This window comes from Sinocyclocheilus rhinocerous, unplaced genomic scaffold, assembly GCF_001515625.1.
Source record: "Sinocyclocheilus rhinocerous isolate Xijiao unplaced genomic scaffold, SAMN03320098_v1.1 scaffold848, whole genome shotgun sequence".
In the NCBI taxonomy this organism is placed as follows: Eukaryota; Metazoa; Chordata; class Actinopteri; order Cypriniformes; family Cyprinidae; genus Sinocyclocheilus; species Sinocyclocheilus rhinocerous.
Genome location: NW_015664186.1, coordinates 511,936 through 533,124, shown reverse-complemented (window position 1 = coordinate 533,124; position 21,189 = coordinate 511,936). Strand labels below are relative to the sequence as shown.

General features: G+C 37.2%; 1 protein-coding gene across 2 annotated transcripts in view; it reads left to right on the top strand.

Annotated features, from left to right (window-relative positions):
• LOC107729849 (ubiquitin-conjugating enzyme E2 H) overlaps positions 1–21,189 on the top strand; it is a 34,992-nt gene that overhangs the window by 10,357 nt on the left and 3,446 nt on the right. Inside the window, exons 2-7 of one of the 2 annotated variants that reach the window (XM_016540560.1) lie at positions 14,223–14,299; positions 15,525–15,599; positions 15,875–15,914; positions 16,741–16,793; positions 17,784–17,912; positions 19,093–19,308. In XM_016540560.1, the coding sequence (XP_016396046.1) occupies positions 14,223–14,299; positions 15,525–15,599; positions 15,875–15,914; positions 16,741–16,793; positions 17,784–17,912; positions 19,093–19,217 (499 nt within the window). In that variant the 3' untranslated portion in view covers positions 19,218–19,308. Of the gene's footprint in view, positions 1–14,222; positions 14,300–15,524; positions 15,600–15,874; positions 15,915–16,740; positions 16,794–17,783; positions 17,913–19,092; positions 20,935–21,189 lie in introns of both variants that reach the window. The other variant, XM_016540559.1, reaches the window with a different exon arrangement.

The following is a 21,189-nucleotide window of genomic DNA, read 5'->3' as shown; positions in this document are numbered from 1 at the left end:
TATGATTTTACAATAATGTGTTACATTATTTTGGTTTGTGAGATCAGAGATCGTGCTGCGCACGTGTACAAACATTCAGGAGGACACAAAGTTCTTGAAAATGCTGCCCCATTTTATGCACCAAGAGCTTGTAACACTCCAAAGAGAAAGGAATAATTGAAATCGCATCATATGACCCATTTAATGGAGGTAAGCTCAGCAGTATGAATGCCCCCCTGTAAGGCTGTTGCTGGTTGAAACGCTGTGCTTTTCCACCGTGTCTCTGTCATGTTTTTGGCCTGAAGGTTTGTCATAACACTTCAGTGCCATGTATGTGGCGGCAAGGGGGATGGTATTCCTAGTGTACCAGCATCCATTGTTCAGCTCCGCTAAATTGAGGAAAGATGCAGGGAGCGGCGAAAGTTTTCCGGGGCCCATGCCAGCATGGAAACCCAGGGACATTACAAATGCCCCCTGTGTTTAGTGGAGTGTATCGGATTCCTGTGGTGCTGATGCAGAGGCCCCGGTGTGTAAGACCAATCGAGGGCTTTATCTGGTGTGATCGGCCTCTTTGTGCGTGAGCTGACATCCGGCCTGCCCCAGCCTGCTTTCATTTGCCCATGGAGTCTTATGATTGCGCCGCTGCTATGTTAGTGCCTGTCTGATAGCTGCTACAGCACAATATTCCCCGTCATTCTCATCTGTTTTTCCTGTTATAATGTACGTGTTGAACTGAAATGGCTCAGAAAGGCTGATGCTTGGTGTCAGGTTTGATTCCCAGAGAATGTGTTTATTGATAAGATGCAGGCTTGTAGCTTGAATGAACTGTAAGTTGCTTTTGATAAAACCATAAAAATTTGCAAATACAAAAATAAATTTGCTATCTGACATACGGCTTTAGAAAACGTTCAAAGTAGCATGTGAGTTATAGGAATGAATTTTATTTAGAATTATTTATTTTTTATTTATTTTTATCATATTTCTTTGATATTTAGTATTTTCATTTTTTATAGTATTTATAGATAATAATTATTAGTTTTATAGTATTTTTGTTGTTGTTAATGTTATTTTAATTTTAATCATTCATTTATTTATTGTCATTTATTCATTTATTTGTCTTTTTGAGCTTTGCAATTGGATTAGCCATCCATTTTGATTGTATGGAAATAGAAAAATAAATGTTTCAAAAATATTGTATTCAAATATTTGGGCTCATAAAAAATGAATATTTGAATATTCGTTTATTTAAATGACGTTTAACAAGAAAGACGTTATTTTTTAATAATCAAGTTTTTGTCATCATTTCTGAACAAGCTTACAATTAGGCATTATACACAACAACGTTACGTTATATCTCAAGATTTTCTTTTAAGCTGGGTGCACACTGTACGATTTATAATAGTCCTTTACGATTGTTGCTTGTCAGACTGTACGAACATGATGATCATGTCACTCTGTGGGATCTCAGTTATCATTAATGTCAGACTGTAAGACAGTCAAGACGTGTTAAAAACGTATGCGCGCATGAAAACATGTCCGGAGTTTTACATCATCCGACACAGACGTTCCAGAGACACAAAGATAACAGTGTGCTAAGCAAAGTTTCTTACAGCGCTTTGTGTTTTCTGTTCTTAAACCACTCTCCCTCGAGGAAACTTAAAGGAAGCATATGTCTTAAGATCATTTTGCTATCAGATAAGCTCTCTTCTAGGCTCACTCAGGGTATAGCTGTGCTTTCCTGCAGTTGTGAATGCAGTGATGGACAGCTGTTGTTTGGATTTCATGTGATTTCATATTGTGGTGGTGATGTTATGATAACTCTGTTTCACTGATTCATTTGATCAAAGTAATTCAAAATTATGGATTCATTTACGGCCAGCAAAGCAACGCACAGTAAAATTTGAATAGTGTTTTTATTTTTCGAATAATAATTACAGGTCAAATATTCAACTAGTTGTGCTCACCCTTAATGGAAAACAGTATATGGTTTTTGAGCAGTGTGAGGGTGAGTAGGTAAATTAGGACATAATTTTCATTTTTGTATTAAATCTCTCTTTTGTTTCAGTTTCTATGCCAAAAGCGTATCATTTCTATAGCTTTACCAGATGTCACCCAGCATTTCTATATGCAAGCTCAATTTATCTACAAGAGTATAAATTTAGATGAGTTTATTGACTGTAAAGGATTGTTTCTGTTACAGTGGGTTTGACGGACAGGGAGGGCAAACGGTCGGGTCATGGATGCGTCTGCCCCTTGGCAGTGGGAGATTTGAGGCCCTCTGTAACCCACAATAACACTGCAGTTTCCTGCACGCATGGCCAACCTCAGGCTGAAAACAGATGGACTGAAGTTCCTCTCTTTGTCTGATGATGTTTGGGGCTGCGCCACGTATGCACATTTTTTTTCCCCCTTTTGAGAATAGAAGGGTTGTGTTTTATAGCAGTCCAAAACACAAAATGATTATCTGTTAGATCAAATCTAAATGCTACAGATAAATGGATGTAATCACTACTGTGAAACTAGATAATCAGATTAGCTTTGATGTATATGAATATCTTTGTGACCTATATTAGACTGTCTTGTTCTACTAATGAATAATGAATGTCAAGCTTAGGTGCCCTTATTTGACCGAGAAGTTTGACGTATTGCGTTTGTACGAGTCGTGGTGTAATCAGCTGAGTGCACAGGCGTTTTATCGTGTTGCTGCAGGATGTTTCAGGTGATATGGTTGCTTGAGCCTTGGTGTGTTGCATGCTGATGGACCCTGCCCTTTTCAACCCACAGAAACCAGGTTGGAGCACCTGGGGGGAAAAAATTATACAAATGAAGATGCCAGCAAATCTTGTGAAAGAGTGTCATTAAGGGGAAAAAAGTATTACTGCCTGATCATGCTTGTTGGATCATTTTATTCTTATTATAAATTCTTTAAAATAGATTTAAATAAATGCATGGCTTTTGATATATTATACAGTGAGTATAGAAAAGAATCACCCCCCTTTAAAATTATTACATTTTGTTGCTTTGCAGCCTGAAATGGAGGACACAGTTTTTGTTTTATCCAGCTGTATTTACTTAGTGCAACTTATAACATCCAAGTGAAAGATATAACACCAACATGGCAGAAAAAAAAACAAAACAAAAAAAAACTGAATCAATGAGTTGGAAAAAGAGATCAACCCCCTCCTAAAAATTACTTGTAAACTCAATCAGGTGTAGCTAATCACCTTCTCACACAAAGTGTGCCATTTGAGATTAGTGAGATCTCACAGGAGGTTCTGCAACTCATAATAGCAGCATAGCCTTGTGATGCCTCAACCTTAAACTTTATGGCCTCATTTATTAGTCATTAGCATGAAATAGCCTATATTGTTACTCAAAGTCACAGCTGTGTTTAGAAGTTATGAACACTGCATTCATTTGGCATGAGCATTTTAGCTCTGAAAGTACAAATCATGGCTCTTTGTGGAAATGCAGTTGAATTGTACACTGTATGTCAACAAACATTCACGGGTCTTACGTGGCAATGCACAGGTTGAAGTTTTATACACGGGCATTTCAGTTTGGATTTCGCTGCCTGTGGAAATGCAGTTGAATTGTACACTGTATGTCAACAAACATTCACGGGTCTTACGTGGCAATGCACAGGTTGAAGTTTTATACACACGGGCATTTCAGTTTGGATTTCGCTGCTTTTGAACTGTGGGTTGAGACGGGCATTGATATGTAAAGTGTGCTGAGGCTTTTCTTTCCCCATCTCTTTTTCTCCATCAGTATTCACAGACTATGTTCAGGCCTCTGGGATCAGAGTTTTCATCCTAACAGAGCACTTCAGATTGCAGCATTCCACTCGGAATAAGAAACTTGTGATGTCGAAAGGGAGGTTAGCTGCTTTCGTACGGAGTAAAATAAAAACAGATTTGGATCCTGCGCTACAGTAGATCAGAATACTTCACCTCAACACGCCGGCAAATCACAGGCCGCTAAACCCTGATGCTGTGGCGTATATGACTGTCGATATGCTAAATGGGTTTATTGCATTTTGTAGTGTTTCTTTAAGATTGTGTGCATGTTTTATACATAGTTTGGTTGTTAGAAGGAGACCAGAATGTGTGTGGTCATTTTGAAAATGGCTTTTAGGAAAAAATAACACTGATTCCAAGTAGTAATCCTTTCCCCTGCAGTGAACAATAAGCGCACCTCAAATGAATCAGAATGGTAATTAAGTCAGCTGCCGGTATTAGATTAAAAGTGAAGGTTTGTTGGGTCCCATGATATGGTTTCTGCAAGAGAGTATTGCTACAGACGTGCACATCTGAAACCATTTTAACTGCAGAAAACGTGAGCCATGTTAGGTTCCATGATGTCATTTCCTTTCCTTAAGTTTGCAACAGGGAAAATCACATACAAGACGGTGTTATTTTAGTATTGTTTATTTACTGTTATCCACCTTATTTTTCAATGCGGAAATAAGCTATTTTCTGTGAATGTGCAAGACTTCCGGTTCATTAGCCGCTGTAGGAAAATAACGAGAAGAATAGCAAAGTGCAGTAAACTGTAAAACTGTTTGCACTACAAACCAGTGTGTTCATAATTAAGATAATACATAAAAATAATATGGTAAGACACACCAGTTTGCATTATCAAGCAGTAAAACGAACTGTTTTGTACTGCTAAAAATAGCTGGAAGCGAATGACACTGGAAGCTAGTCCCATAAAATTTACAAATGGCCGCAACCTTTCTTACGTGAAAAATAAGGTGGATAGTATTTATTAATGTGCTAATTTTTTTTTTTTTCAATTTAGTTTTTGTAATTTTCATTTTAGTTTGTCATTTCATTTATTTCAGTTTCAGTGCAACTTATAACATCCAAGTCAAAGATTAAACACCAACATGTCAGAATAAATTAAAAAACAATACAAAAAAAAACGAATCACTGAGTTGGAAAAAGGATCACCCCCCTCCTAAAAATGACTTGTAAACTCAATCAGGTGTAGCTAATCACCTTCTCAATGGCACACAAAGACCTTTGACTTTCAACTCTGATCAGCTGTGGTCATTTTTTAGCTCAGCATGAAAAGAGCTTTCCTGGAGCATTTCAGTCCTTGGTAGTGCAACTGAAGCAAACAATCAACTATGGGTGGCAAGTCACTGTCAGAAAATTTTCAAAGGCTTTATCACCATCCAAATAACAGCATTCCTACAGTAAAGCATGGAGGTGTAAATATCTTGTGATGGGGGTGTTTCTCTGCAGCAGGGACTGGAGCACTTCTCAGGATAGAAGGAAAAATGGATGGGGCAAAATACCAAAATTAAATTCTTGAGGAAAATCTGCTGCCTTCTGCCAGAAATTTGTCAATGGGAAGAAGGTTTACCTTGCAAAATGACCCAAAGCACAGAGCAAAACTGACCTCACAGTGGTTGAAGGAGAAAAAGGTGAATGTCCTTGCATGGCCTAGTCAGAGCCCAGACTAAAACCCCAGTGAAAATCTGTGGAATGACTTGAAAGACTGCAGTCCACAAACAGTCGCCATCAAATTTAACTGAACTTGAGCAGTTCTGCAAAAAAGAGTGGGCAAATATTGCAAAGTCTAGATGTGCAAAGTTAGTAGAGACAGAGACCTATCCCAACAGACTAAAGGCTGTAATTAAAGCAAAGGGTGGTTCAATAAAATTCTGATCCTTTTTCCAACTCAGTGATTCTGTTTGTTTAATTAATTTTTTTCTGACATGTTGGTGTTATATCTTTCACTTGGATGTAGTAAATTGCACTGAGTAAATACAGCTGGATAAAACAAAAAATGTGTCCGCTTTCATTTCAGGCTGCAAAGCAACAAAATGTGATTATTTTAAAGGGGGGTGATTCTTTTCTATACTCACTGTATATAAATCATATAAAATAATTATAATAAATATTCATCATTAAAAGCCAGACGATTTTATCTTTTAATTTATTCACTATGTAGTGCCCTTTAATCTGGAGCAAGAGAAACTGGGGGAATGACTTTGTGTCAGTCACTTTGTTCAAAGCTGATTGGTCAAATTTCGGTTTGAGATCTCTAAACCAGAACATAACCTGCCTTGTAGCAGGTTAGCCATGGAGTGCAAGTTACTATGGTAATGAACACAGCTAAAAGCCAAACCACTTTCATGGTATCTAAAACCCAGAGTTGGGGCAAACTAAACTAAAACTTACCTGGCTAGCCAGCTTAATGGCTTTATGGTACAGGCCCCAGATTTTTGCGTGACCCTGTGTGAAAAAGCACACATGTATGTCACTTCCCTGAGCACTATTTTACAACAGCTCCACTTATTTAGAGGGCACAGCATGCAGTGTTAAAGGTCAGCGTCCATTTCAGCCGCTTAGGCCAGAGGTCAGCTGGACTCGGAGGCCAGCAGTGATGGTCAACACATCCACTGTGGTTTAAGGTAACAGAACAACTGGCCAACATGATGTATATGCATCCGTTATCTACATGCTCCAAAGTTTTATTTTATTTTATTTTATCAGTCAACTACCAAGAATAAGCTATATTTTGGTCACTGTTTTTTTTGGGGGGAAACAAATTTTAAACTAATTGTTTATTACTTTTTTTTTATTTTTATTTTTTTATATTAAGTGGGTCCCAGTCTGAAACTCACTTTGTAATGACCCATCCATCCATTCTCCAGACCACTTGTCCTCTGTAGTTCAGAATGACACTGATCATGTAACTGTACTGATGTCATTAGTAATAATTTCCTGCTATGGTTTCCTGCTTTATTAGTTAACGCTATGTGAGATGGTGTGGATGAGGTTGGTAATCTTGCAGGTAAACAGTCTTAGCCCTTAAGGCACTGGTTTGTGCTTTACCGAAAGTGAATGGTAGAGCCAGATTCCGCTCTCTTCCCCCTTTCTCACTCATCCACTCTCATACACACACACACACACGCACATATAACCAGGCAGCTGCTGCTCACTTTCAAATCAAGAAATGCACACTTATGGGATATGCTGGCACCGCATAATGTTTGTGATGTGCATGTTGGCAACGAATATGCAAGTGTGTCATAATGTTTATTCAACAATTCTCTTGTAAAGATGGCTACAGATGACTATGCCTTCATGAGACGTAATGCAAACAGACTTATCTAGAATTGATCTAAGCAGTGCACGCATCTACGACAGTCCCACAAAGCCTATATAGGTGTTTGCACTTGTAGTTTGTGATACATTATACCACATCACAGCACATACTCAGAGAGTTGATGTCATGTCACAGCAGGGTGGTGTTTCTGTTCTGGCATAGGGCTGTGTGATATAGCTAGATGTTTTTTATCCATATTAGATATTTGTATATATTGATCTAATTGCATGGTGATTCCCCCCCCCCAACGAAACAGCCATTGTCGCCATGTATATTTAAATTCCTTAATGTAAAAACTAAGGTGAGGTTCTAGTAAAATCTAGTTTTTAATGACAGGAACGACAGGAAAGAATATTTATTTTATTATTTTTTTAAATGTTGTTGCCATATATTTTATATGTTTAATGTAAGAACTAAGATACAGTTTTAAAAAATATATTTGATTATTTACATAATTTTTTTATTTCATTATTTATTTTTTAAGGATGGTCATGAAAAATTTAGATTGATACAAGTTGTGGAATCAAAGTGTTAAATTCATTCATTGAAACGGACAGTTTGAACTAATTTAAGGAAATAAATCAAACATTCCAACTGTTTTTGCTGAAGTTTAAATGATTTGAAGTTTAAATGACGTGCTAAGTTGCAAAGAAAGACTGCCAAAGTTTTCTATTGACACAGTCTTTAGGAAACATAGTGGCCAAGGTGCCATTAATACAGAAAATCATTGCCATATTCAAAATGTTACTTGATTTCATATCGCCAGCCAAATCACAACTATGTAATAAATTTTTGATGTATTGCCCAGTCTTAGTCTAGAGTACAGCAGATGTCCAGGAGAGATGAAGACCGTCTCAGAGCTGTGCATGTGCCTGCTGATCAAATGAGAGCTAGTTAATTAGGGAATTAAATAGAGCCCTAATGGAGAGAGTTAGGACAAGGGAAGGGAGATTTTTATACAATTTTTGTTTTGTGTGGATTTTGCTATAGCCAGACGTTTACGCAGGAATGGTCACCGTAATAATATGCAATTCTCACTAATTCACCCAATCTCTTTCTGAGATCTAACCAGATTTGAGAAAAATCCTTGAACTTTCATGCATGTGACTCCCAGAGGTAAGCTGCACACAGCATAACTTCAGTCCTGAGCAGAGCAGACTTACACAGCGAGTCATTGAGCTGGGGAAGGGTGTGAGGTTACACTAGAATAGGAAGTTATTTTAGGGGTACTGGCATTGGCCATAGATGGCTTCCTGTTAGGTTTGACGTCTGCCTTTATAACCCTGTTTCACCTGATGCAAATCATGACCCATATTCGCTAGATGGTTGAATGGAATCTTAAACCTCAAGGTGCGTCTTGTCTGTTTCTCCATCAGTGAACCCGTGTACTTCCTCTTAGTGTCATGCAGACTAAAAACTGCTACACTTCCTGTCTTTTATCTGCCCAACTTGAGCAAAATGGTGTGCTTGTGACTGCATGACAGTGAGAGAGAAAAAAACCTTCTCGCCTTTTCACAAAGAGTCACTCTTCTGTTAGAGTGCAGTTTTAGAAGTAAAAAATTCAGGTTTTTTTTATCCATAGATCTTTTTATTTGTCTTTAATGTCAGTGTAAGTTGATGGGCATTGTTGGTATATGATTTTGGGAACCCATAAACTTCACATTTGCCTTTGTTTTGCAAAATTTCACATGCGAAATCCAGTCATTTCAATTGCAATCCATATTTTCTGGTATTTCACTTGGGAATGATTTTGATAACAGATTTTGCATAAGGTTCATGCGAATGTGCTGTGTTGACCAACAAAAAGTGACTTTGAGCTGTGCTTCATGCATCGCTACACCTTTGCCAATTGAAACTTTTTTGCTTGCAAGATTTTCTACGGTTTTTGCAAAAGCAAGTTAGGTTGACGAATTCTCATCGACAACTCATAGATTCTCAAAATCTAGTTGAAATTTTTGATTTGTGTCCAGGCATCTAGCACGGTATTAAGGATGCTCATGGAAAATTCCAGGTGGTAACATTTGCACACAATTATACCTTAATATGAGGTTTAAATAAAAATAGTTAGCACATTTAGCTTGTGTGAGGGCTTGAGTGTGTCTGTCTGTTTTGTAGATGTGCACCACAAGCTCCAGCTGTTTAGTGGACTGAGGTGTCTGAGTGGACTACAAAATAGAAACTCTTTGGACAGAATGTCCACAGCCCTTGGCATAAATATAAATATTTTAGACCACAAGGCTTTTATGTAGACACTACATGAAATGAACTGGTCTGTGGTAGAATAGTGATGTATTGTCTTTAATCATCTGTTAGTAATGTGGCGCTAACTAGCAGACAGTGTTTTCCACCCTGTTGGCAGTGGGTAAATATTATGCCTGCACCCCAAGGCCAGCCGTTAGCATTAGGTGTCAGAGAACAAGTGTGTCCTCTCTGTGTGTCTGTAATGATGAATGAATGCATCTCAGGAAAGAACATGCTGCTACGCTGTCGTGCCTTGGCAGTTGATGTCTGCCTGCTGTTTTCATCCTTGGCAATCCAGAATAAACAGGAGGGATTTGCTCCTGCAGGGAGGGGGCAAACCTGGCTATTGTGTTTGTGTCTTTTTCACAAGAGACGGATTTAATTGCAATTGTACCCAGTGACTCATGCTGTGATTCAGCGCGGTGGCCATCGACTTTACCTGTACTAATAAAATGACTGAGAAGAACACACTCCCCCTGTCTGTTAGCCTGCATACCTGTATTTAAATTTTGTTATGATTTTAGTTTGTATCATCGTTCTCGAGAATCACACAAAGAAATGCACCTACAAAAGGAAAAAAACAAACAAACCAAAATAAATTTCCACGACTACAAATCTAACTAAAACTACATTTAATTTGAAACTTTTTTTTTTTGCTACACCGTTAAGCATAATGTTCAAATTAGACAAATGAGTGCATTATCTGTAGCAGCTTTAAAATACTAAAACAGCTTTGATTGGTTGTGGCATTACTATTCTATAATACAAAAAAGTGATAAAAATAGATAAAAATATTTAAAAAAATTATTGAAACAGTGAGACATGATAAATGGCCAAAGATGCCTGTTTAGCTAACTTTGCTAGCATTAAAATATTTAAATTACAGGGGGAAAAAAATAGCTTAATTTTTAATTTAGTGGTTGGTTGTGGCACATTAATTCACAAGCAAACTGTAAAATAAAGTGTTACCTTATTTTTTACTAAAAAGACCTTTAAAAAAAAACAAAAAACAGTGAGACATGATGAATGGCCAAAGACGTCTGATTCTGTTCATAAAACAATATGAAGTAGTGCAGATGGAAGCCCCAAATACTTTGTTCATTTATTTGTCAAGTTGACAAAACGACCAAAATAGTTCTTACTGCATAGAAAGTGTTTATTTGAGCATAAATTCCATGGCTGTCTTAGATGCTGGGTTTGTCCCTCATTTTTCTGTCCAGGCTAGTATGTTGTTTTCTCACAACAGACTTCTAAAAGAAGGTGAACCCCCCGTGGTTTTCTTCCACATGGGGTGACCATTTACAAAAATGGTCTTTTTGTTCTTTTTTTTAACCCAATTGGCAAAGCAGAACAAGGCAGCTTCTCTATAAGATTATATACCTAGACATATGCTTGTCTGGACCTGTTCGTTCACACAGGTTTATAAACGCTTGTATTCATCTGTGCACGACTGCATTGTCACCAACCGCAACAGTTGGTAGGAATCCATATCTAAGCGTGTGCTGTTTCAACGTACATAAGTGTTAATACGATTGGTGCTCGCTCTTGTTCCTTAAATGTATTTGATATTTCTAAGTGAGGTGATTGATGAGTCTCTTTGGTATGATTAGATTATACGTGTGCGTAAAGGAAGACTGGCTCAAGGGTCTCCTGTAGATTATGGCTTAATCCATACAAATCCATTGACGGAGGGGAGGGAGAGCTGAGATGGGTGAAAACAGGTGGATGTCAAGACAGCGTCAGCGTCTTGTGAGAAGAGAATGCTTTTGGGTTGCTTTGTCAGCAGCCAGATTGAGCCTTGGGCAGGAGTTAAACCCTTGTTTAGGAGAATTTCACTAAAGGTTGTGTGCGTTGAACAGTATCAGGCGTTGTCAAAGCAAACATGGCATTTCTCTTTCCTGCATGTTTGGGGGAGGGATGTATCACTGGTTTGATCAATACTACAGTGTGCTTTCACTTTGTAAGAACTGTAGGAAGTAGTTAACCCAGAAATTAAAATTGACACTTTTTGATTTTCATCATTTATTTATTTTTAGATTTCATTTTAATTTTCAGTTTAATTTCAGCTTGAGTAATTTTGCTATGTGCTGTAGTTATTTTTTATATGTTTATATTTAGCTTTAATTCATTTTTTTTATTTTAGACTAAACTACATTTTTATTATTTCATCTAATATTTAGATTTTATTTGATTTTATTTGATTTATTTCAAATACTAAAAATGATTTTTAATAGTATTAATTTTCATTAACAATTATTTTCTTGCTTCAGTGGATTGCAAAAGGAGATGTTGGAAAAATATTAACACTGTTCTTTTCAAAACAGTGAAAGTGAATGGGGACTGCTTCTGTCTAGCTTCAAAAATGCCAAAAAAAGCACCATAAAAGTAGTCCACACAACTTGTTTGCCTTGTAAGTCTTCTGAAGGTTTAAGGGTGAAATTTGTAGTAAAACATGACTCAAATTGTCTTGTATTATAGAATCCTGTGGACCGCTTTTATAGTAATTTTAATTTTTAATCTTCTAAATATCATCTTTTGTGTTCCACACTGGAAAAAACATCATATATTATTGGGGTGACTTGAGGATGAGCGGATAATGACAGAACCATTTCTTTAATGCATGCAGGATTTCTGGACAGTTAATAATGATCTATTTTAAATCTGTGTCACTGATGCCTCAGAGGAGAAACACGTGCCTTGCAGTTCTGCCGAAGAATTGAAGGAAAATTGAATTATCAAATCAATAGAGGTTTTAATGTACATTGCTGATAAATTACTCTCAAAAGATGAAGGTGGAGAGGAATATGACCTGTATTTTTTCCTGTAGGTTTTTCTCCTACAACCTCTATCTATTGTAGGAGAAAAACCTCTCCAGTCTCCAGGCTTCTGCTTTTCTGTGTGTGTGTGTGTGTGTGTGTGTGTGTGTGTCTGTCTGTCTGTCTGTACATGCTTGGCCAATTGCTTTTGTGTCTATCCAAAAGAGGCTTAAAATACAGGTCAAAAAGTAGTCCCATGTGTCATTGGGCACAGCCAGACAGCTCAGCGTGGTGCTTCTCCAATGGGCACAGATTCTTTAACAGGTCTGCTGATGCTCCACGCATACACTCACCCCCTTCTTTATCTCACTAGACTCGTCGAGAGCAACCAGACGGCAGAATTCCTACCTGAACGGAATCTGATGTGTTAAAGAAAAAGGCGTGTGAAAATCGAGGTTATTACACACGAGTCATCAGTCCGATCTTCAGGATCACGTTTGTTCCAAGTCTCTGTGTTTGTTGAGGATAAGCAGCTAATGATGGGTCTGCTTTGTTCAGATTTGAATCTGTGAGTGTAAAAGCATGAAAGCATTGTGCAGAAACGCACTTTACTGGGTGCTTCCACTATTCTCTCAGCCTCTGCAGATGCTTCACAGCCTAAAATAAATCCATGATGTTTAACACCTTGGTGACCACAGCCTCTTAGAGCTACAACTGACAAAGAAGCCAGCTGGTGTCTTGAAACGGAAAACACTATCCCTTTCTGTCATGCTCAACCTGTCAATCTGGCTCCATTGTATCACTGTGGAGAACTAGTGCCATTTAAAAAAATGTATTATCAGTTAAAAAATATTAAATAAAAAAAAATAATAAAATGTGTAAATAAGTTACACAAATTTACAAATAAATTAACTTTTTTTTTTTTACTGGCACTATTATTCCATTTAGCACCTTTTCCATTCATGAACAGATCTTCAGTTCTGCTCCTCTCCCAGATAGATTTAAAATGAATATTGAAAATTATTCTTCAACCTTTTGTGGTATAAAATTCATTGGCTCCTCAATGTCAGATTTTTGGAGATAAATCTCTGTATAATTACAGTCATTCAGTTCATGCAACTTGAGACTCTGGCGTCGAAAAGCCACAATGAACGATAATCAGACAGACAGCAGCTTCCACACCTCTCCCGGGAGTCCTGCAGTCTCTCGCACCAGATGTTTAAAGGCGACCTCTTGAAATTGACAGCTCTGTTTCCCAGCAGAGCCGAGAATCATCAGTTGATACAGGCACCCTTGAGATGAGCACTCAACTGGTTAAACTCTCGCACAAGTCACAGGACACATCACAGTTTCAACAGAGCGTAAACATGTTTGCCTTCATTAGCCAGTCTGGGCAGCATGAGTATACAGTTTGAGTCACAGTGCGGCCTACACAACAGCTGACAAACGCGATAACATCATCGGTAACTCCTTCAATTAAAATACGAACTGTGGCAATGGCCAAGTCTGCTTGAGAACTGCGTTTTGGATGCATGTTGTGTTCAAGCTGAGTTGGCAGACTGCGTGTGAGTCTTTAAGAGCGTCGGGTCTCCTACATGGTCTTGGTGTGGTGGTGAGCATGTATTGTCTTGCTCAGCGAGGGTCTGACTAAAGCTCTCTGCGCCAGCAATATGAGAAGTGACAGCCTGACAACCATAGCTAATGACGGGAGTGTCGTATTGAGTTGCCTTGATGCCCTTTGTGCATCAGTCAGAGAGCTGTGGGTCAGACCCATGGATTGTGTTTTTGCTATCCGATCTGCTGAGCTGAACCTCTTGATAATTATTGATGGTCAAAGAATAAAGGCCAAGTGAGAATCTCAGTTCTGTTGGTGTAAATCTGCTCTCTTTGTGGGTTGAAAGGTCATTTTAGTGGATCCTCACACTATTTTTTTTTTTTATTGGTTAATTGTCATTTTGAATTTGATGGTGAGTCTGTCCTATTTGACCCTGATTAAACTCTTTCCCCCGTGCTGTTTTTAAGTATTTTCTATAAATTAATTGTGAATTTTAATGTTTGTTTTTGCTTTTGAAAATTGCTTAAAGTCAGTGTTTTTGAGTTTGCCTTAACCGTTTCTATTAGTATCGAGAGTAAACATGAAGTCACAATCCTGAGTGGACTCAATGAATTTGTAGTGAAGTTTTATGGACCACAAGGAAGTAAGTCCGATTTAATTATTTACACGCATGCTAAACTGAACCTTATGAAAACATTCCAGGTCTCATTTCACCCCAAAATCAAAAGAGAAAAAAATGAATTATATTTTGCGTAAAGATAATAAATCCTTTTGTAAAAGCAAATTTTTTACATTCTATTTAGCATATTAGAATGATTTCTTAAGGATCATGTGACACTTTATACAGGAGTAATGGCTGATGGAAATTCAGCTTTGCATCACAGAAATAAATTATATTTTAAAGTATATTAAAATAGAAACCATTATTTTTTATTGTAATAACATTTAAAAAATTTAAGGGGGTCTGAATACTTTCCGTACCCACTGTATATTATTTGTAAAAATAGAAATGTACATATAATACAGTAATTTGAATTGGGATTTATTTAATAGATAATAGAAATACTATGCAAAAAAAAACTCATAATAAATAATATGATTATAATATTTACAAATATAAAATGTCACAATTGTAATAAATAATGCAAAAAAATCATATAATATTTTTATTTCTTAAAAGAAAAATCAAAGGCAGCTACTATACTAATTGATTGATTTCTTGCCTCTTTCTAATTGGGGTGAAATAAGACCCGGGCATGTCCTTGACATGTTTCGTGATATTCACAGAGTCTCATTAGATTTCTTTACCTAGCTAACACGTCAAGACAATCATGACACTTTTGCATATTTAAACATGCACATCTTACACAACTTGGTTTGGGACATGACCTCATTGTTTACTCCGAAAACAGCTTGAGACCCTTTTTAATTGTCACATCATCTGCTGTTTAATGATCTTTCCTCCCTCCTCTTTGAGAGGTAGGAGCAGGTCTTATCTGTGGCTAAGCTTTACCTTTCGTAGTTTGAGCTACTGGCCACAAGGGTCAGATTGCAAAGGGCTATTCTTGGAGCGAGCACACGTTGCACCATTCCCCATATCACACGAGGCCAACAGCAGAGCTTCCCGTCCACATGTGTACACACCCACACGTGTGTCATTATTACACATATAATTCATAATCATTTAATTAAGTATTACAGTTACTCCCACACACTGTCACTTTTGAATACAATGACATCTATGCTTAGTCATTTATAGTTTGCATTATACGATTATCGCTTGTCTTTTCAAAGTCTGTGTTACATGCTAGAGCAGATGTGAATTGTTGCTTGAATAGTCGTGCGTCTCTTTCTGTTTTTCCTGTCAGCACCATATGAAGGGGGTGTATGGAAGGTGCGAGTAGATCTTCCAGACAAATACCCCTTCAAATCGCCCTCTATAGGTAAAGTATTACTATACATGATGTATCCCAAAGAGACATAATCAGCTGAGTGCCCTTTAGAAGTCACACACGTTGGTGTGGTTGTGAAATGATGGGTAGAGTACATTCAGATAATCATACTTGAGGTGTGTAAGGTGAAAAACAGCACATAACATCCCTGTGATGTCATATTTAATGGTCTGTAAAGATGGTGTGGTAGGAGAAAGGTTAGGAATAGCAACTAAATGCAACTATCTATGATCTCACTCCATCTTTCTTCTTCAATCTCTCTACAGGATTTATGAATAAGATTTTTCATCCGAACATCGATGAAGCGTAAGTCTCTTTAGTCTGAATTTGATTCTGATTTTGCCTTCTGGTGTGCTCTGAGGAAAATGTTAGAGTTTTTTATATGCATTTTACTCATACTCATGTCTTTCTAAAAAAAATTTTTTTAGAAGATGTGAAGAATTTTCATGCTACTCTTTCCCATATATTCACATACAGTGTCCAGAGGCTGTCAAACTCAAAATCGACCAAAGAGTGTCCAAACAATTTATGCACAGTCTTTCAAACCCATACATTAGTTTTGTGAATAATTATTTTCTTAAATCTGCCTTTCCTTTCTTCAAATCACATATTTTAATTCTATGCTCTGTGCAACTTTTGAACTCAACTATGGCAAACAATTTTTTTCCTTTTGTTTTCAGCAGTATTCTTGTAATTTGTTTTACATATGGTCATAGTTTTTTTTTTTCCATTAGCATTTATTTTTATATTTTTAGTTTTTATTTTATTTTAGTTGAAGTTGCAGTCATTTTATGTGCTTTTGTAATTAAAAAATATATATATATTTCAATTATAGAGCTTTATTTTTATTTCCGTTTTTGTCATTTTAGTACTTCAACTAAGCTAAGCTAACATTTCTAATCTTCATTTAAGGATGTAATTATTTTATTTTATTTCAGCTTTTTTTCTATTTTATTTGTTTTAGTTAACAATAACAACACTGGTTTTCAGCACACAAAAAAAAGTCTATTCACACCAAGACCGAAATGACAAAGCAAATAAAAATGAAAAGTTTGCCTACCTCCTGTAAAATGTAAGTGGTAACACTATTCTGGAATGGAAAAGTAGAAACAATGTGTTATTCTTTGTCCAGGTCAGGGACAGTGTGTTTAGATGTGATCAACCAGACATGGACCGCTCTTTATGGTACGTATATGTGAGCACAGTCATTGTGCTTGTGTCTGCTGTCATGAATATTGAGAATAAATGCACAGAAAACTCCATAGCTTGAATTGATGCTGCCTGAGGAGTAGAATAAAGTCTGCGGCCCCTTAGACAGGATCGTGGTGCACTGTAATCCTCTTACCCTCTCTGAATGAGCTAATACCTGCAAGGTCAGAAAACAGCATCAGCTCCCCAACAACCACACTTAAGCGGCCCCATCCCACCAGTTACCATTCACAACACCACTGCTGTCTGTCTTTTTGCAGATGTCTCTCTGTTTTTATAATACAATAATTACAATTTTCCTAAAATGGTGACTTGAGCTTTCATTCAGTAGTTGAGTTGCTGCCTAGATTTGATGATAGTATTCTGAAATGCTTGATTCTGATTGGTCTGCGTTTTGTGTTTGACTAGTTGTTTATAAATTTAAAAACTAAATCTCTCTGTGTGTGTGTGTGTGTGTGTGTATGTATATATATATATATATTTATTTTATTTACTAATTAATTAAATTTTTTTTTTCTGAAGTATCACTCTGTGTTTTTTCCCCCCACATAATAAACCCAATTTTTTTTATTCTATTCTGTTTTTGTTTTATTTTTTTATTTTAATTAATTTTATTGCCTTGTAATAAGTGCCTCCTGATCACCAGGGATTTATTTAGTCATAATGACAGGCTGACTATACATTCTTGTATTTGGTTTAGATGTACTCAGCTGTCCAGGTTGTGTTTGTATAATAGAGTGACAGCTAGAACACACAATACTGGCTACGAGAGAAAAAGAGAAAGACAGAGAGAGAAAGAGAGAGATCTACATGTATCTCTACAGCCCCCACACCGAATGGGAGATTAGACCATAATCCTGTCACTCAACATAAATCCTCCATTGTGTGCTGCACGAAGGGCTCATAAGACTTTTGCTTTGCTCCTGTATTAAAGGCTCTACTTCCTCTCTTTCTCTCTCCTCACAGATCTCACCAATATCTTCGAGTCGTTTTTGCCACAGTTGCTGGCCTACCCGAACCCCATCGACCCTCTGAACGGGGACGCCGCAGCCATGTACCTACACCGGCCAGAGGACTACAAACAGAAAATCAAAGGTGATTTGAAGAACCTCCATCTGGCCTCGAGGTTTATATCTGTCACCATGTTTCACATCACCATTGTACGATGTCTTCTGCTCAAAAAAAAAAAAATGTGGTTAGGGGTATGTTTGGAATAGTATGCTATTTTTGCAGGATGTATACTGTGCACAGTGTGCGAATGTTCTATCCACGTAAATGATCTACATTGTTTGCTGAAACGTGCAGTATATAAACAGAGCACAGTAATGCTTTATCCTGCTCTGCCTGAGCTTCCATTCCAATGAAATATATAAAGTAACCGTTTTATCAGTACTGATAAACATAACTTTTAACATGACTTAAAATCTGTTTCTGCCAAGTCTTTTTGAATTAAAAAAAACAAACAAATAATAGTGTTTACCAGTATGTATTTCATAGTTTTATAGTTGTCTAAGCAACAAGGTGGATATCTGGATCATTTCAATGCTTTTTATTAGGCAACTGTTTCCAAAAGCATGAATGTTAGTTTCATGACCCTTTCTTGTCTTATGACTCATTCTGATTCAACAATTGGTTTGCATTGCCACTTAAAAATTTTAATGGATGTCCTGTATGACATTTTTTTTATATATATATTATAAAGTGTTTTGGTAAAAATACTATAATGTTAAAAATACTTTTTTTTTTTTTTTTTTAAGAAATCAATACTTCTATTCAGCAAGGATGCATTAAATTGATCAAATAAATGTGACGGTAAAGACGTTTATGAAGTTACAGAAGATTTCGGTTTCAAATAAACGCTGTTCTGTATTGAGCAGCACAATGATTTTCAACACTGATAATAATAATGCATGTTTCTTGAGCACCAAATCAGCATATCAGAATGATTTCTGAAGGATCATGCGACACTGATGGCTGGAGTAATCGCTGCTATAAATTCAGCTTTGTCATCACAGGAATAAAAGACATTTTAAAATTTAAAAAAGTTTTTAATGTTTTTTTTTTATTATTGAATAAAGGCACTCTTGGTGATCATTTCTTTAAAATAAAAAAAATAAAAAACTATTTTAGAAACTTTTAAGATTTTACTATGTTTTAGCCTACAATTAACCATAATGAATCAAGTTTGTTGGCTATTTCTTGTGGTGAAATATTTGCTTTTTATGTCTGACCATATTTTTCCCATCCATCTCTTTCTGTCCCTGTTTCTATTCAGAATACATCCAGAAATATGCAACAGAGGAGGCTCTGAAGGAGCAGGAGGAAGGAGCGGGCGACTCCTCTTCAGAAAGCTCCATGTCTGACTTTTCAGAGGACGAAGCTCAGGACATGGAGTTGTAGTTAAGGGTGACAGTTTCTCCCCTTTACCACAGAGACTATATTATTTCCTAACCATGCGAAGCAGACTATAAAAGATTCACATTTAAACAAGGTGATTTTTTTTTTTTTATTATTATTATTATTACTAAACCAGGATTTTTATGGATATCTAGCGTTGATGATGAATATGGCACCCTCTGTAGGTGTTCCATCTCTACTCATTGGTGGTTGTTTTTTTTCCCCCTTTTTTCTCTCTTTCACTCGCTCTCTCCGTCACCCCAACAAAAGAAAGGCTTGTAGAGTTTCCCCTCTTGATTCCACGTTGGTAGCTGCGTAGCTGGAATGCATGTCATCGCCTCCCTAATCCACCTTTTTCCGACGCAGACTGTCCAGAGAGATACATGTATTTAAACGGGGGTGCCCTTTTTTTTTTTTTTTTTGTCCCCTTGTGATGTTACTAACATACTGAGAGTTGTGTTCGTGATGCTCTGATACATGAATCCCCTCGGCTTAGACCTTTTGCCAGGACAGTCTTCAGGTGGAGTTGTTGCAGATGGATCGGACACGTTTTGCCTCATTACTTCCCTCCACCTCAGCGGTTTGATCGATCCCATTCAATCATCCCAGTGCAAGTCATTTTGAATTATAGATGCTTTCCTGGTTGTCCCATTTTTTTACTTTTCATTTGTTTGTTTACTCTGTTTTAAGATAAAAACGCTTTAGAAGAATTCCTCTTCATTTTATTTTGGTCTCACCTGGAGGGGCAAGTTTCCACGCTGTATGTTAAAGCAAGCATCAGGATTTTACAAAACGCTGCTCACCGATCAAGCCCACGATACAGCGCCAGCGGAAAATATATATACGACTCCCTTTAAGTTCCATGAGCGTTTTTTTTTTTTTTAAAGAGGATGTAGGTGTAGAGGCTAGCACACCGAAGCTCAACTTTTACACTAGCTCAATGTTGTTTCTGGCTTTTGTTGCCTCGTTGTGGAAGCCCCACACCACAAAACGTGGCTCTACGCTGTGTGACCTTCCACGGTGACCTTCACAAAATGACCAGGAAGTGACTGTCCTGCTTTACGGAGCACAAATCTTTTATTTTGTACCAACAATGTATGCACAGAGTGTTTGTCTTTTTCCTCTTTCTGTCTCGCACCCTCTCCCTCTTTACGAGCATCTTTTTTGTACATTTGTTGTATGATGCGGAAGTGGAGTCCTGTAGGACTTTGTTGGTCTAGCCTAGAAGAAACCTTAAAGAGAAAAGAGACAAAAAAAAAAGATTTTTACTAACATTTGTAGTGTTCATCATCTTTTCCTATTGCTTGTGCATAACTATGATAGCTGTTGTTTGACCTCATGTAGATCTAGTTAGTTTTACTGGGTGGTGAAATCAAAATTAGATGTTCATATGGATTTAGTTTTTGTAACCTGCTTGTCCGATATTATACAGATATTATCAGAAGGATCCCATGTGGTAAGATCTGCCTTGTGGTTTTAGGGGACAGTCGAATAACACTGAGTTGGGTTTTCGCTGTGACAGTGTGGAAACGGGCAGATATCTTCTGTATAAAGAGCTTTTGAATTTCAACCTCTGCAGATATGATCAGTGGCATGTTGGTACTACGAAGAACCAGATTTAGTTTGTGTGCGTGTGTGTTTTTTGCAGTATTCTCACAAATCTCGCATTCTGAATGCACTTTGTATATCCATTCATCGTCCAAAATGTAAATGAAACGGGGTTGAAGTGTAGAGAAAACCGGATATCGACCCCGACGGAATGGCATAAGGGGACGTGTTTCAGTTCGGCTCGTGTGATTTGATCCAGAGCTGCCTATGTTTTTCCCATGGAGGGGCTTTTTTATGTTCTCTCCTTTTTTCTTTTTTAATTAAATTGATGTTTTATGGGCAAAACATTTGATGTTCTAGCCCAAGTCAAGAATTGGCCAAATTGTGCAATGGAAAAAAGGAAAGAGTCTCAGTTGAACATTTTTGA